Below are 13,671 nucleotides of genomic sequence, written 5' to 3'. Positions count from 1 at the left end.
GCTGGGCAAATGTAAAATTGTCCCTAGTGTGTGTAGGATAGTGTTAATGTGCGGGGATCGCTGGGCGGCGCGGACCCGGTGGGCCCAAGGGCCTGTTTCCGCGCTGTATCTCTAAATCTAAAAAATCTCTAAATCTAAAAATTATCCAACCTCTGGAGAAACAAGGAACAGCAGATGCTGGTTTACCAAGGAGAGTCAGAAGGCAGTGGAGGCCAATTCTCTGGATGCTTTCAAGAGAGAGCTAGATAGAGCTCTTAAGGATAGCGGAGGTAGTGAGTATGGGGAGAAGGCAGGAACGGGGTACTGATTGTGAATGATCACCCATGATCACATTGAATGGCGGTGCTGGTTCGAAGGGCTGAATGGCCTCCTCCTGCACCTATTGTCTATTGACACAAAATGCTGGAGTACCTCAGTGGACCCTTCTCTCCTGAGATGCTGCCTGTTCCGCCCGCCGAATTACTCCAGCATTTTGTGTTCATGTTGTCAGTTTTCCAGGTTTCAAATGGATCTAAGAGACGGCAAGTGACAATACCTCCTAATAAATAAAATAGGACCCTGCAGCAAAGGAGAATACAAATGTACGAGTTATATATGGAAACTTAATTTTCAGACAAAGCTTTGAAAGGTACAAGAAGAAGTATAGCTGCAACAACAGAGGAAAGCTGGAGATAATTATAACTAAAAGAATACAATGTTCAGAATGAAGGGAGGAAATAAGAGCTGAAAGATCAAAGCTTTGAAGAGAAAATCCAACAGTAACCATGAAAAAAGTCTGAAGAATGGAGTTGCTTGCTTCTAAAAGCTTATTATTGTATTACATGAAACAAAGGATATTTTCTCAATGTTATTGCTCAGTGTGCGAGAGTTAATTCAATCTCCTACATTAGCTTAAACAAAGTCTATAACTTATTTATGGTTTTAAGATTAAGGAGGGAGAACTGCATGTGAAGAGTTGATGTTGAGACAACCTTATTGAACGAGCAAAAAGCTCACAGTGTCTTAAACCTCCCCCCCCCCCCCCCACTGCAAAACCTCACACTCTACTGATTTTGTTCGAGAAGATGGTTAGAATCATTTTCCCCAGGGTGCAAATATCAAAGACTGGAGGACATAATGCTTAAGGTGAGAGGGGAAAAGTTTAAAGGAGGTGTGCAGAGCAGGTTTTTCTTTTACACACAGGGAGTGGTAGGGCAACAAAGTGCTGGAGTAACTCAGCGGGTCAGGCAGCATCTGTGGAGAACATGGATAGGTGACGTTTCACAGAGTGCTGGAGTAACTCAGCGGGTCAGGCAGCATCCCTGGAGAACATGGATAGGTGACGTTTCACAGAGTGCCTGAGTAACTCAGCGGGTCAGGCAGCATCTCTGGAGAACATGGATAGGTGACGTTTCACAGAGTGCCTGAGTAACTCAGCGGGTCAGGCAGCATCCCTGGAGAACATGGATAGGTGACGTTTCACAGAGTGCCTGAGTAACTCAGCGGGTCAGGCAGCATCCCTGGAGAACATGGATAGGTGACGTTTCACAGAGTGCCTGAGTAACTCAGCGGGTCAGGCAGCATCTCTGGAGACCATGGATAGGTGACGTTTCACAGAGTGCCTGAGTAACTCAGCGGGTCAGGCAGCATCTCTGGATGGCTCGAGTCTGAAAGAGGTCCAGACCACCTGTCATTGTGTCTCCATCTTCTCAGGCTGGTGGATCGCTGGAATTCTGCTTCGTAGTTGGTTTTGGAGGCGAGATCATGCAGGATATTTACAGGGAAAGTAAATGCTTTTTTGAAAGATCAGGAATTAAGGGTGACGTGGAATTGATATAGAAGAGGAAATGAGACCTGGGGCAGATTGAATGATAATATTGAATGGTGGGGTAGTCTTGAGGGGCTGAGTGGCCTACTTTAGATCCTGCGCTTATATATTGAAATGCTCATAGGCCATAGGAGCAGAATTAGACCATTTGGCCCATCAAGTCTACTCCGCCATTCAATCATGGCTGATCTATTTTTTTCTCTCAACCCCACTCTCCTGCCTTTCCCCCATAACCTTTGACACCCTTATTAATCAAGAACCTGTCAATCTCCGCCTTAATGACTTGGCCAAGGATGAGAGGAGATCTTATCGAAACGTATAAGATTATTAAGGGGTTGGACACGTTAGAGGCAGGAAACATGTTCCCAATGTTGGGGGAGTCCAGAACAAGGGGCCACAGTTTAAGAATAAGGGGTAGGCCATTTAGAACTGAGATGAGGAAAAACTTCAGTCAGAGAGTTGTGAATCTGTGGAATTCTCTGCCTCAGAAGGCAGTGGAGGCCAATTCTCTGAATGCATTCAAGAGAGAGCTAGATAGAGCTCTTAAGGATAGCGGAGTCAGGGGGTATGGGGAGAAGGCAGGAACGGGGTACTGATTGAGAATGATCAGCCATGATCACATTGAATGGCGGTGCAGGCTCGAAGGGCCGAATGGCCTCCTCCTGCACCTATTGTCTATTGTCTATTGGCCTCCACCGCCGTCTGTGGCAATGAATTCCACAAACTCCCCGCCCTCTGACTAAAGAAATTCCTCCTCATCTCCTTTCCAAAGTGATATCCTTTTATTCTGAGGCTGTGCCCTGGGGTCTTCGACTCTCCCACTGGTGAAAACACCCTCTCCACATCCATTTCCAACATGACAAGTCTCTGGGGATTGTATAATACGTTTGGACATTAAGTCACGAAAGGCTTCTATGTAAGTCAAACCTGATGAGTTAAATATTTATCCTGGTGTCAGCCATCAAAGTACATCATCAAAATGGTTGTGGGTTTTACTCAGTTTCTGATATTCAATTCACCGTCACCATATTTTGAAAGTTAGATTGCGTGCTTGGTGCAAAGGACAAAGGAAGATTTTCCACCTCATTACATCCCTTTTGTTTTCCTTCCTCTTAGACACTCCCTCAGGATCGAGGATGACTTACTTCCAGTTCACTGGGTTCAGCAGTCAGTGACTGCCTGCCGTCCAGTGTATGGGGATTATTTTATGGTCACGCGCATCGAGATACAGTGGAAAGCTTTTGTCCTCTTGCTATCCAGCCCAGTCAAATCTTATTACACACAAGTACGATCACGCCACACACAAATACAACAGGGCACGCAAACAGAAAAACAGCCGAGTGCAGAATACGATGCCACAGCATTATCGTTACAATTCCAAAGAAAAAAAGCGCAATGTCTGCAATGAAGTGGATTGGAAGATTAGGATTTAGATTCTGGGAGGAGTGTTCAGTAGACTGATAATAGCGAGGAAACCGGTGACCCTGAATCTTGCGGTATGTGCTTACAAACCTTTGTATCTTCTGTCTAATTGGGAGAAAGGAGAGAAGAGGAACAGGCAGAAGCCAACTACAAATGGGGCAGAAGGTAGCTAAAGGGATGAGCGGCCTTTGCAAGATGGTGCACTCTTCCCTTTGTTTAAGGTGGGCATCTGCAATGCTCTCAATGCCATGGACACCAGATTCTCAATATCTACTAACTTCAGATAGTCCTTGCTTTCCCTCTCCCCCTTCCCAGTTCTCCCACTAGTCTTCCTGTCTCCGACTACATCCTATCTTTGTCCCACCCCCTCCCCTGACATCAGCCTAAAGAGGGGTCTCAACCTGAAACGTCGCCCATTCCTTCTCTCCAGAGATGCTGCCTGGCCCGCTGTGTTACTCCAGTATTTTAGACAATAGACAATAGACAATAGGTGTAGGAGTAGGCCATTCGGCCCTTCGAGCCAGCACTGCCATTCAATGTGATCATGGCTGATCATTCTCAATCAGTACCCCGTTCCTGCCTTCTCCCCATACCCCCTGACTCCGCTACCCTTAAGAGCTCTATCCAGCTCTCTCTCCATTTTGTGTCTACCTTCTCAATATCTACTGCTCCTTCTCCATTTTGACTTGCCCAAAGTTGTCCAGGGTACATTCTTCGAGGAGGTTTTGAACACATTTTTGAATCTTTTCCTTCGGCTACTGGAAACGGTAAAATACAAGATCCCACGAGGAAAGCAGGCTTGGGCTAAAAATACTGCCATCCATGAACGACCCCATTCTTTACTGTGCCTCCTCACTGTGGGGTTAAACCTAACACTACATTTCCAATTAATTTCTCACTGGCTCAGTTCAGTAGTTTTATAATTCATCCCATTGCTTGTTATCAATGGACTTCTCAAAGCTTTTCCGTCTGGAGGAAGGAACTGCAGATGCTGGTTTAAACCGAAGACAGACACAAAATGCTGGAGTAACTCAGTGGGTCAGGCAGCATCTCTGGAGAGAACGGATGGGTGACGTATCGGCTCGAGACCCTTCTCAAAGCTTTTCCATGTTGACTTTAGTTTAGAGATACAGAGTGGAAACGGACCCTTTGGCCAACCGAGTCTGTGCCGACCAGCGATCAGCCCGTTCAGATTAGCTCGATCCCACACACTAGGGACAAATTAACCTACAAACCTATAGTATAAGAAAATAACTGCAGATGCTGGTACAAATCAATTTATTCACAAAATGCTGGAGTAACTCAGGTCAGGCAGCATCTCGGGAGAGAAGGAATGGGTGACGTTTCAGGTCGAGACCCTTCTTCAGACTGATGTCAGGGGGGCGGGACAAAGGAAGGATATAGGTGGAGACAGGAAGATAGAGGGAGATCTGGGAAGGAGGAGGGGAAGGGAGGGACAGAGGAACTATCTAAAGTTGGAGAAGTCGATGTTCATACCACCGGGCTGCAAACTGCCCAGGCGAAATATGAGGTGCTGTTCCTCCAATTTCCGGCGGGCCTCACTATGGCACTGGAGGAGGCCCATGACAGAAAGGTCAGACTGGGAATGGGAGGGGGAGTTGAAGTGCTCGGCCACCGGGAGATCAGTTTTGTTAATGCGGACCGAGCGCAGGTGTTCAGCGAAGCGATCGCCGAGTCTGCGCTTGGTTTCGCCGATGTAAATAAGTTGACATCTAGAGCAGCGGATGCAATAGATGAGGTTGGAGGAGGTGCAGGTGAACCTTTGTTTCACCTGGAAAGACTGTTTGGGTCCTTGGATGGAGTTGAGGGGGGAGGTAAAGGGACAGGTGTTGCATCTCGTGCAGTTGCAGAGGAAAGTGCCCGGGGTTGGGGTGGTTTGGGTAGGAAGGGACGAGTGGACCAGAGAGTTACGGAGGGAACGGTCTCTGCGGAACGCAGAGAGGGGAGGGGATGGGAAGATATGGCCAGTGGTGGGGTCCCATTGTAGGTGATGGAAATGTTGGTGGATGATATGTTGGATCCGCTGGCTGGTGGGGTGGAAGGTGAGAACGAGGGGGATTCTGTCCTTGTTGCGAGTGGGGGGAGGGGGAGCAAGAGCGGAGCTGCGGGATGTAGAAGAGACCCTAGTGAGAGCCTCATCTATAATGGAGGAGGGGAAGCCCCGTTTCCTGAAGAACGAGGACATCTCGGAAGGCCTAGTGTGAAACACCTCATCCCGGGCACAGATGCGGCGTAGACGGAGGAATTGGGAGTAGGGGATAGACGTTTTGCAGGGGACCGGGTGGGAAGAAGTGTAGTCCAGATAGCTCTGCGAGTCGGTGGGCTTGTAGTAAATGTCCGTCACTAGTCTGTCTCCTGTGATGGAGATGGTGAGGTCCAGAAACGGGAGGGAGATGTCAGAGACAGTCCAGGTATATTTAAGGGCAGGATGGAAATTGGAGGTGAAGTGTATGAAGTCAGTGAGTTCTGCATGGGTGCAAGAGGTAGCGCCAATGCAGTCATCGATGTAGCGGAGGTAGAGTTCGGGGATGGGGCCAGTGTACGTCTGGAACAGGGATTGTTCGACGTACCCGACAAAGAGGCAGGCGTAGCTAGGGCCCATGCGAGTGCCCATAGCTACGCCTCTGGTTTGGAGGAAGTGGGAGGAGTCAAAGGAGAAGTTGTTGAGGGTAAGAACCAGCTCTGCTAGGCGGAGGAGAGTGTTGGTAGATGGGGATTGGCTGGTTCTACGGTCGAGGAAGCAACGGAGGGCTTCGAGACCATCCTTGTGGGGGATGGAAGTGTAGAGTGACTGGACATCCATGGTAAAGATGAGGGAGTGGGGGCCTGGGAACCGGAAGTTATCCAGGAGATGGAGAGCGTGTGAGGTGTCTTGGACGTAGGTGGGGAGGGATTTAACCAGGGGGGATAGGATGGAGTCGAGGTAGGTAGAGATAAGTTCGGTGGGGCATGAGCAGGCAGAGACAATGGGTCTGCCGGGACAGTTATGTTTGTGGATTTTGGGTAGGAGGTAGAATCGGGCTGTGCGGGGCTGGGGAACTATGAGATTGGAGGCACTGGGGGGTAGATCGCCGGAGATGATGTCAGTGATGGTGCTGCTGATAAAGGTCTGGTGTTGGTCGGTGGGGTCATGGTCCAGGGATAGGTAGAAAGAGGTGTCTGATAGTTGTCGTCTGGCCTCGGTCCGGTAGAGGCCAGCACGCCAGACTACCACAGCCCCTCCCTTGTCAGCGGGTTTAATTATTAAGTCCGGGTTGTTGCGGAGTGAGTGGAGGGCTGCACGTTCAGGAGGGGAGAGGTTGGAGTTCGTCAGGGGAGTGGAGAATTTGAGGCGGCTGATGTCACGCCGGCAGTTGGAGATAAACCTACAAACCTGTACCTTTTAGGAATGTAGCAGTAAACCAGAGCATCAAAGAGGTACAGTGAAAAGCTTTGCTTTGCATGTTATGCAATCATATACAATAATATTATGTATGAATATAACTCAAGATCGAGTAAAGAGAAAGCCTTCATAACGAGAGGATTTCAGTATAGGAGTAAAGAGTATCTTCTGCAGTTGTATAGGGCCCTGGTAAGACCACATCTGGAGTATTGTGCACAGTTTTGGTCTCCTAATTTGAGGAAGGACATCCTTGCAATTGAGGCAGTGCAGCGTAGGTTCACGAGATTGATGGCAGGACTGTCATGCTGGTCGGCGCTTGGGTTTGCCAAGGTCTTCACTCCCAAATACGGACAAGGTGACGCCACTACCCGGGCGGCCGCCATTGGTGGAGCGGGAGCACGTGGCCGCTGGCTGGGTGAGGTCACGTGGGGCGCGGGGCGGTGACGTCACCCTTTGTCCCTTATTTGGGAGTGAGGAAGTTGGCAACCCTACTAATACGGGACAAGGGCGGTCCCCGTACGGGACAAACTAATTTATCCCAAAATACGGGATGTCCCGGCTAATACGGGACAGTTGGCGACCCCAGTCGGGGGGGACTCGGTGGACCAAAGGGCCTGTATCTCGAAACTAATAAAGCTAAACGAAAGAATCCTCTGCTGCATCTTTCAAGGGATGAGACGTCACAGTGATCTAACTGCACAGAAATGCAAACTCTGACAGTTCAAAGCAGACAGAAACCAGCTCAATGACCGCGGCCTGGCTTTCTGTAGATGAAATGTAAAGAAATTCCATGAGGAGAAACTAAATGCCTCGACCCGATGCCAGCGGGAATAAATGGACTTTTATCTTTTTGCATAATGTTGAGGCAAGGGTTTGGAATTTTGATAATTAAACAAGGCGAAGCATTTTAGATCCATAGTTTAGGCAAATGGGATTTGTGTTAGCCTTTTTGTTTATGTATTAAATAGCATGTTTATAAATGGTAAACAGCTCTTCCCCTCAAGGACTGATTAGGAAAACCAGGAATTGCATCTGCTGCGTTTAAGCTGTGCCAGAAGGTCCCTAATCTTTAAACTTAATATAACACATTTCTTCTATTAGGAGGAGCAAAAGGGCATTAACCTTCTGCACTGTATCACAACAGGCAGCATCGATGTTTCTGAGACAAATGGAGATACGCTGAGATACTCCAGCACTTTGTGTCTAGGACCGTTCCTGGATCTGGATCCATTCACCACTCCGACACAACCAACTCACTTTTAGACAATAGACAATAGACAATAGGTGCAGGAGGAGGCCATTCGGCCCTTCGAGCCAGCACCGCCATTCAATGTGATCATGGCTGATCATTCTCAATCAGTACCCCGTTCCTGCCTTCTCCCCATACCCCCTGACTCCGCTATCCTTAAGAGCTCGATCTAGCTCTCTCTTGAATGCATTCAGAGAATTGGCCTCCACTGCCTTCTGAGGCAGAGAATTCCACAGATTCACAACTCTCTGACTGGAAAAGCTTTTCCTCATCTTTCCTCATCTTTTACATTCAAAACACAGCTAATTATCAAACCAGGCACGAGTGAAAGAAGTTTATGTGCAGCTTATATTCGAAGGACGAGAGGGGATCTTATAGAAACATATAAAATTCTTAAGGGAATGGGCAGGAAACATGTTCCCCATGTTGGGGGGTCCAGAACCAGGGGTCACAATTTAGGAATAAGGAGTAGGCCATTTAGGACTGAGATGAGGAAAAACCTTTTTCACCCAGAGAGTTGTGAATCTGTGGAATTCTCTGCCACAGAAGGCAGTGGAGGCCAATTCACTGGATGCATTCAAGAGAGAGCTAGATAGAGCTCTTTCACTGTGCAGTGGTTGTTGCAGTCACAGCTGTCCAGAAGCATGTATTCCAGAAGAAGTTTTCAAGAGAGAGTTGGATGTGGCTCTTCGGGCTCACGGAATCAAGGGATATGGGGAGAAAGCCGGAACGGGGTACTGATTTTGGATGATCAGCCACGATCATATTGAATGGCGGTGCTGGCTGGAAGGGCCGAATGGCCTACTCCGGCACACCTTTTCTATGTTTCTATAGGTCTGATTTTCAGCAGAGTGCAAGGTTCCAACACTACCCTTAGTACTGTTTAGTTTAGAGATACAGCGCAGAAACAGGCCCTTCAGCCCACCAAGTCCATGCCGACCAGCGATCGGCCCCACACTAACACTATCGTACACACACTAGTTACAATAATTTTTTTTTACCAAAGCCAATTAACCTACAAACCTGTACGTCTTGGTGGAGTGTGGGATGAAACCGGAGCACCTGGAGAAAACCCACGCAGTCGCAGGAAGAACATACAAACTCCGTGCAGACAGCACCCGTAGTCAGGATTGAACCCGGGTCTCTGGCGCTGCGAGGCAGCAACTCTACCGCTGCGCCACCGGGCTGCCGTTCCTCAACCACTGATATCTGATTGATGATAATTCCCTCCCACAAACTCTCTCCAACCTTCGTAAAACTGGAAAAATGTACATCTCAAAAGATATTTAACGCTGAACTGTACACTGTGGACGGCTTGATTGTAATCATTTATATTCTTTCCGCTGACCGGATAGCAAGCAACAAATTTGCTTTTCGCTGTACCTCGGTAAACGTGACAATAATGAACTAAACTAGACTATTTGGGGTTTTGAGTTACTCGTTTTGATTTTTTTAATTAATTTTTTAGCCCACGTTAATTCACCAGCTGGTGTCTGTATCTTCTGCGGAAAATCGGATTTTGACACCGCAAGCTTTGAAAAGTCAATGAGACAATTAATATGCTTAAATAATTTGGCTAGACTTGCAAAGAAACCCAGACCCAGGAGGTTGGTGTTTTGAAGTATCTTCACGAACAGTTATGGATGCAAAGCAACGCAAAGGAGGGAGTGCTGCTTGCACCGCCCACGAGTGTATCGTCCTTTGATGTTGCTTTCTGCTGCGCTAATATTACATTTAACATTAGGAGACAACCACTGAAGAAGGGTCTCGACCCGAAACGTCTCCCATTCCTTCTCTCCCGAGATGCTGCCTGACCTGCTGAGTTACCCCCCAGCATTTTGTGAATAAATACCTTCGATTTGTACCAGCATCTGCAGTTATCTTCTTACACCACTGACACTGCCACTTAATGAGAATTTTTTTTATTTTTAAATCAACCTTTTTAAACTCTAATGGTTTCTGAGATGGATCTTCAGACCAGAAACTGAACCTAGTGTTACAACATCTGCCATATAGTCTGAAGAAGGGTCTCGACCCGAAACGTCACCCATTCCCTCTCTCCTAGATGCTGCCTGACCTGCTGAGTTACTCCAGCATTTTGTGTACACCTGCCATTTTATTGATACTGTTTCAAAGCAATCGATCCCAGTCTAGGAGACCAACATCATCCTGATATTTATTCACAAAATGCTGGAGTAACTCAGCAGGTCAGGCAGCATCTCGGGAGAGATGCTGCCTGACCTGCTGAGTTACTCCAGCATTTTGTGAATAACTACCTTCGATTTGTACCAGCATCTGCAGTTATCTTCTTATACAACATCATCCTAATGGTTGCTCGTTAGGATCTGTTCCAAAAATAGTTCTTCATCAACAGGGCAGCAGGGTAGCTCAGCGGTAGAGTTGCTTCCTCACAGTTCCAGAGACTTGGGTTCGATCCTGACCACTGGTGCCGTCTGTACGGAGTTTGTACGTTCTCCCCGTGACCGCGTGGGTTTTCTCCGGGTGCTCCGGTTTCTCCCCACACTCCAAAGATGTGCAGTTTTGTAAGTTAATTGGCTTCTGTAAGTTGTCCCGAGTGCATAGGGTAGAACTAGTCTATGGGGATTGCTGGTGGGCGCGGGCTCGATGGGCTGAAGGGCCTGTCTCTGTGCTGTATCTCTAAGGTAAGCTAAACCAAGCCACTGGATTCAACCTGCCGCTTCTAACGCGCTCCCAAAAATGTTGGAACAGCAACAATAGAGAAAGCCCTTTGAACCCGATCCTTACATATCTACCCTGATTTTATGAGCATTCCGTGCTGAGCAAATTTGCTGTTGAGCCCTCTGGAGGTGTCGTGGGCCTATCAACGAAACACCAAGGAAGGCGGGTGCCCACCTGGTGACCCCAATGAAGTCTTTGCCCCTACCCCCACACAAGAGATTAAGAAGGTGCCGATTACAGTAATACCAAGTCCTATAAGCTCAACCTCAGTCCTAGAGAGCAAGTTTGCATTTCCAAAGGCTGACTTGAATCTTCTCGATGTTCAGCCGTTTTGAACGGAGGGGCGTTTAAGTGTTAAGTAGAGGGGGTTTCTGTTGAAGATGCATTCCAGCAACAGACCCCAAGGCATTGACCCAGGTTTACGGACTGGCGTTAAAGGAATGAACAGGGTCAATTGACACAGATCTGTGGTTCAAGTTTTCAGACATGGTAAACAGGCAAACTCTGAGTTCGCTCAGCGAGGCAAACTGTAGCGAGAGTCAGAACAATAAACATGGAAGGGATTTAGCTGCACAAAAGAATCCCCACTTGAACCAATCACAGCACTTCACTCTGTCGTTCAGCGTATACCAAAGATACTAGAGGAACAAGATAGACCACTTGACCCTAAAAACTGTAGTATGTCATGGCGCCACTTTAGTCGGCAGAAACTTGCAGAAACATTTAAAACAAAACAAAAATCTGTGAGTTGATAGATGAGATATATTCTGCATTTTAATGGTATCATCACACATATTATTCCCCCAAAACACTGATTACACTGCGAGAGGCAGAGTGAACGGCGGGTTTTGCCAACTAAAATGGCTCCGTTGCGTACGACACTTCAGTATAGGCGATTTCAATGGAGTGGTCCATCTTGTTCCTCTAGTATCTTTGGTGTATAAATATTCTGGGGCAGCGCGGAGTGATCTTACCCAGTAAAACCAAAAAGGAAATCTATAAATGTTTAGGAATAGTCAATTATATTGTGCTCTGCCAAATCCCAATGATTATTACCAACAATTTGACCCACTCCCCTGCCTCCCCCACTGTTACCTTCAACTATATCCGTCCCACCCTCTGGAATGTGCCTCCTCATTGTTTTTCAATTTGATAATCATCTTCTCTTCTTAAAAGGCAGCTGCCATTTTTATGCACAGAAGGACACAATGTGCTGGAGTAACTCAGCAGGTCAGGCAGCAACTCCGGAAAACATGGATGGGTGAGGTTTAGGGTCGAGACACTTCTTCGGGCTGATTGTGGAGAGGAGAACAACAATTCCCGGAATGGCTGGACTGTCGTATGTTGAAAGACTGGAGCGGCTAGGCTTGTATACACTGGAATTTAGAAGAATGAGAGGGGATCTTATCGAAACATATAAGATTATTAAGGGGTTGGACACGTTAGAGGCAGGAAACATGTTCCCAATGTTGGGGGGATTCCAGAACCAGGGGCCACAGTTTAAGAATAAGGGGTAGGCCATTTAAAACGGAGATGAGGAAAAACCTTTTCAGTCAGAGAGTTGTAAATCTGTGGAATTCACTGCCTCAGAAGGCAGTGGAGGCAAATTCTCTGAATGCATTCAAGAGTGAGCTAGATAGAGCTCTTAAGGATAGCGGATTCAGGGGGTATGGGGAGAAGGCAGGAACGGGGTACTGATTGAGAATGATCAGCCATGATCACATTGAATGGTGGTGCTGGCTCGAAAGGCCGAATGGCCTCCTCCTGCACCTATTGTCTATCTTCTGTTGGGTGATGGCTCCACAAAGCAACAAGCAGCTGAAATCCTACACGTGCCACCTCTTCCACACGGGCTCAGTGCACTATTTCTGCACACTTCACCAATCGGGAGGTGCTTAGGTATGGCAATACTCCACTGGACTGTTGGCAAGAACAGAGTTGCACTGTGCATTTGCACATGTGACAACCAAGCTCCATTGAAACATTGAGGTGTGTAGGAGGGAACTGCAGATGCTGGTTTATACCGAAGGTGGACACAAAATGCTGGAGCAACTCAGCAGGACAGGCAGCATCTCTGGAAGGAAGGAATGGGTGGTGTTTCTGGATCGAGACCCTTCTTCAGAAGTCTTCGGGGTCTAAAGAAGAGTCTCGGCACAAATCGTCACCCATTCCTTCAGAGATGCTGCCTGTCCCGTTGAGTTACTCCACCATTTTGTGTCTACCTTCGGTGTAAACTGCAGTTCCTTCCAACACGTACAAGGTAGTGAGTTTCAAATCAAAATCGCTCTCTGGTTAGTCTTTTTTATCAAAGGAAGACTGGGAATAGCAAAATAATTGTGCAAACACTCTCAGATAGAGGAACAAATTAACATTTTGAAAACTTGTTAAAAGATATGCACTCTATCCAATTACGATGGGCTTCAGCTTAAAGATAAGGCTTGGAGATGACCCGAAATATTAAACAGAGTGTTCCTTTCAGCTTATCCTCCACATCAGCCGAGTTTATTTTAATGTCCTTAAGCCAAAACTAGTTTGCTGCCAAAAACCTCATTCCAATCCTTTGAGAACGATGCAGTACACAAGGAGATCTGGTCGAGGATCAGAAAATGAAATCACAGCAATGGGTTTTTAAGTAATAAAAAGTTAAAATGTTTCAACCATAAAATAAACTTTTTCTTGTTCAGAAATAATTGTACAAGTTGATCCATTACCTTCTCGTCATCGTCCTCATCATCATCTCCATCCACATCTTCATCCTCCTAACAAGATCAAAACATTAAGAAACACCGTCACTTGAAATGCAAATATTTTCAACTGTTGGCAAAACACTTTTGATTCTGGGTTGTTGCCCATCTGGAACAAATCCCAAAAGCGGATGGGTCTGGTCCAGGTTATAGAGTCAAAGAGTGATACAGCGTGGAAGCAGGCCCTTCAGCCCAACTTGCCCACACCGACCAACATGTCCCATCTACACTGGTTCCACTTGCCTGCATTTGGCCCATATCCCTCTAAACCTGTCCTATCCATGTACCTGTCTAAATGTTTCTTAAATGATGCATTAGTATCTGCCTCAATTACCTCCGCTGGCCG

At 47.1% G+C, this 13,671-nt stretch overlaps 1 protein-coding gene across 4 annotated transcripts in view; it reads right to left on the bottom strand.

Annotated features, from left to right (window-relative positions):
* The window catches only part of LOC144608913 (multiple C2 and transmembrane domain-containing protein 2-like), a 208,529-nt gene that overhangs the window by 22,099 nt on the left and 172,759 nt on the right, over positions 1–13,671 (bottom strand). For all 4 annotated transcript variants that reach the window (XM_078427154.1, XM_078427155.1, XM_078427156.1 and 1 more), the window contains one exon: positions 13,293–13,340. In XM_078427154.1, coding sequence (XP_078283280.1) covers positions 13,293–13,340 — 48 coding nt within the window. The remainder of the gene's footprint in view (positions 1–13,292; positions 13,341–13,671) is intronic.

This window comes from Rhinoraja longicauda, chromosome 33 (genome assembly GCF_053455715.1).
Source record: "Rhinoraja longicauda isolate Sanriku21f chromosome 33, sRhiLon1.1, whole genome shotgun sequence".
Lineage (NCBI taxonomy): Eukaryota > Metazoa > Chordata > Chondrichthyes > Rajiformes > Arhynchobatidae > Rhinoraja > Rhinoraja longicauda.
This window is presented reverse-complemented; position numbering and strand designations above follow the sequence as displayed.